Source organism: Chiloscyllium plagiosum, unplaced genomic scaffold, assembly GCF_004010195.1.
Source record: "Chiloscyllium plagiosum isolate BGI_BamShark_2017 unplaced genomic scaffold, ASM401019v2 scaf_6493, whole genome shotgun sequence".
Classification (NCBI taxonomy): Eukaryota; Metazoa; Chordata; class Chondrichthyes; order Orectolobiformes; family Hemiscylliidae; genus Chiloscyllium; species Chiloscyllium plagiosum.
The window spans coordinates 1-1,455 of record NW_025212043.1 but is presented as its reverse complement, the minus strand read 5'-3'; the positions used below and the strand labels follow the sequence as shown (position 1 = coordinate 1,455).

The 1,455-nt window shown below is 39.4% G+C and overlaps 1 protein-coding gene across 1 annotated transcript in view; it reads left to right on the top strand.

Moving 5' to 3' along the window:
* LOC122547273 (phosphatidylinositol 3-kinase regulatory subunit gamma) overlaps positions 1-1,431 on the top strand; it is a gene marked incomplete at its 3' end in the record, with an annotated part of 11,156 nt that extends 9,725 nt beyond the window's left edge. The window contains exon 5 of the mRNA XM_043685912.1: positions 1,289-1,431. Coding sequence (XP_043541847.1) covers positions 1,289-1,431 — 143 coding nt within the window. The remainder of the gene's footprint in view (positions 1-1,288) is intronic.
* Positions 1,432-1,455: the final 24 nt, after the last annotated feature.

The window sequence follows — 1,455 nt, the reverse complement described above, 5'->3', positions numbered from 1 at the left end:
GAATTGGTCCTCCTGGGAGCAGATGCGGCAAAGGCGAAGGAATTGGGAATATGGGATGGCGTTTTTACAGGGGCAGGGTGGGAGGAGGTGTAGTCTAGGTAGCTGTGTGAGTCGGTCGGTTTGTAGTAAATGTCTGTGTTGAGTTGGCCGCCCGAGATAGAAATGGAGAGGTCGAGGAAGGGGAGGGAGGAGTCTGAGACGGTCCAGGTAAATTTGAGGTCGGGGTGGAAGGTGTAAGTAAAGTGGATGAACTGTTCAACCTCCTTGTGGGAGCACGAGCACCAATATAATCATCGATGTAGCGGAGGAAAAGGTGGGGTGTGGTGCCAGTGTAGCTGCGGAAGATGGACTGTTCCACATATCCGACGAAGATCCAGCATCTGCGGTTCTCACTTTCTCCTTATATCATAACTGACCCAAAATCCCATTCGTTTTTTTTATGGAGCATTGTAGCCTCAGTTCATATTGCTCTGTGACTTTGCAGATATCAACAATGGGCATGGAGAATTTTAGTGCACAATATTGTCTTTGTCCTAAAATTGTTGCATTGCGATACAGCTTTCTTATCAATTGCAAGAAAATGACTTTATATAAACCTGTACATTAGGTTCCGACCATTCCCTTTTTCCAATGCTGATTCTCTTAACTCTCTATGCTACTATCGAAAATTTGCATTACTGTGAACTCTACACCTGTTTATACTGTAAGCTTGAATTTAAAAAACGCTAGAATGTGGCAAATAAATTCCCTTTCTCCTTGTTTAATACATGGGTTTTAATGCCATAATTTGTGACATTTAATGTCGTCAGTTCAATATGACTTTGAAAAGGGGCAGATCGGTAACCAGATTGTCATTCGTCTGTGAGATGGATTGAGCTGCTTGGTTCTAGAACATGTGAACTTCATTTCAATTGAGGTGTTTACTTGCTATGGAGGTAAAGGCCCATACAGAACTTCTGACCAAAACCATAGGAACCATGATTCAATGACTGTTAGGATCTAAATCACTTCATTTTTGAGAAAGAGTTGCAAAATTGAATTTTGCAATGCATTTGAGTGTACTCCAGGGTCACCATTGAGTACCAAGTAACATTCATAAAAGAATATTGCATCCATTTCTGATGTTTATTGATTCTAAACTGTAGTTTTACGATAGAACACAGAAATTCCATGTTTTACATATTGCAGTTGAAAAATGGAAATTTTAGTGCAAAATCTAATTGAAATATTTATGAAATATAGCTTGTAAACCTGTCACTTAAAGGTAAAACCTATCTGTCTCCTACAGGAAATACAAATGAAAAGAACTGCAATTGAAGCTTTTAATGAAACAATTAAAATATTTGAAGAGCAGTGTCACACTCAAGAACGTTACAGCAAAGAATATATCGAGAGATTTCGGAGGGAAGGGAATGAGAAGGAAATTGAGCGGTACTGTTGCTTTATATGTTTTTC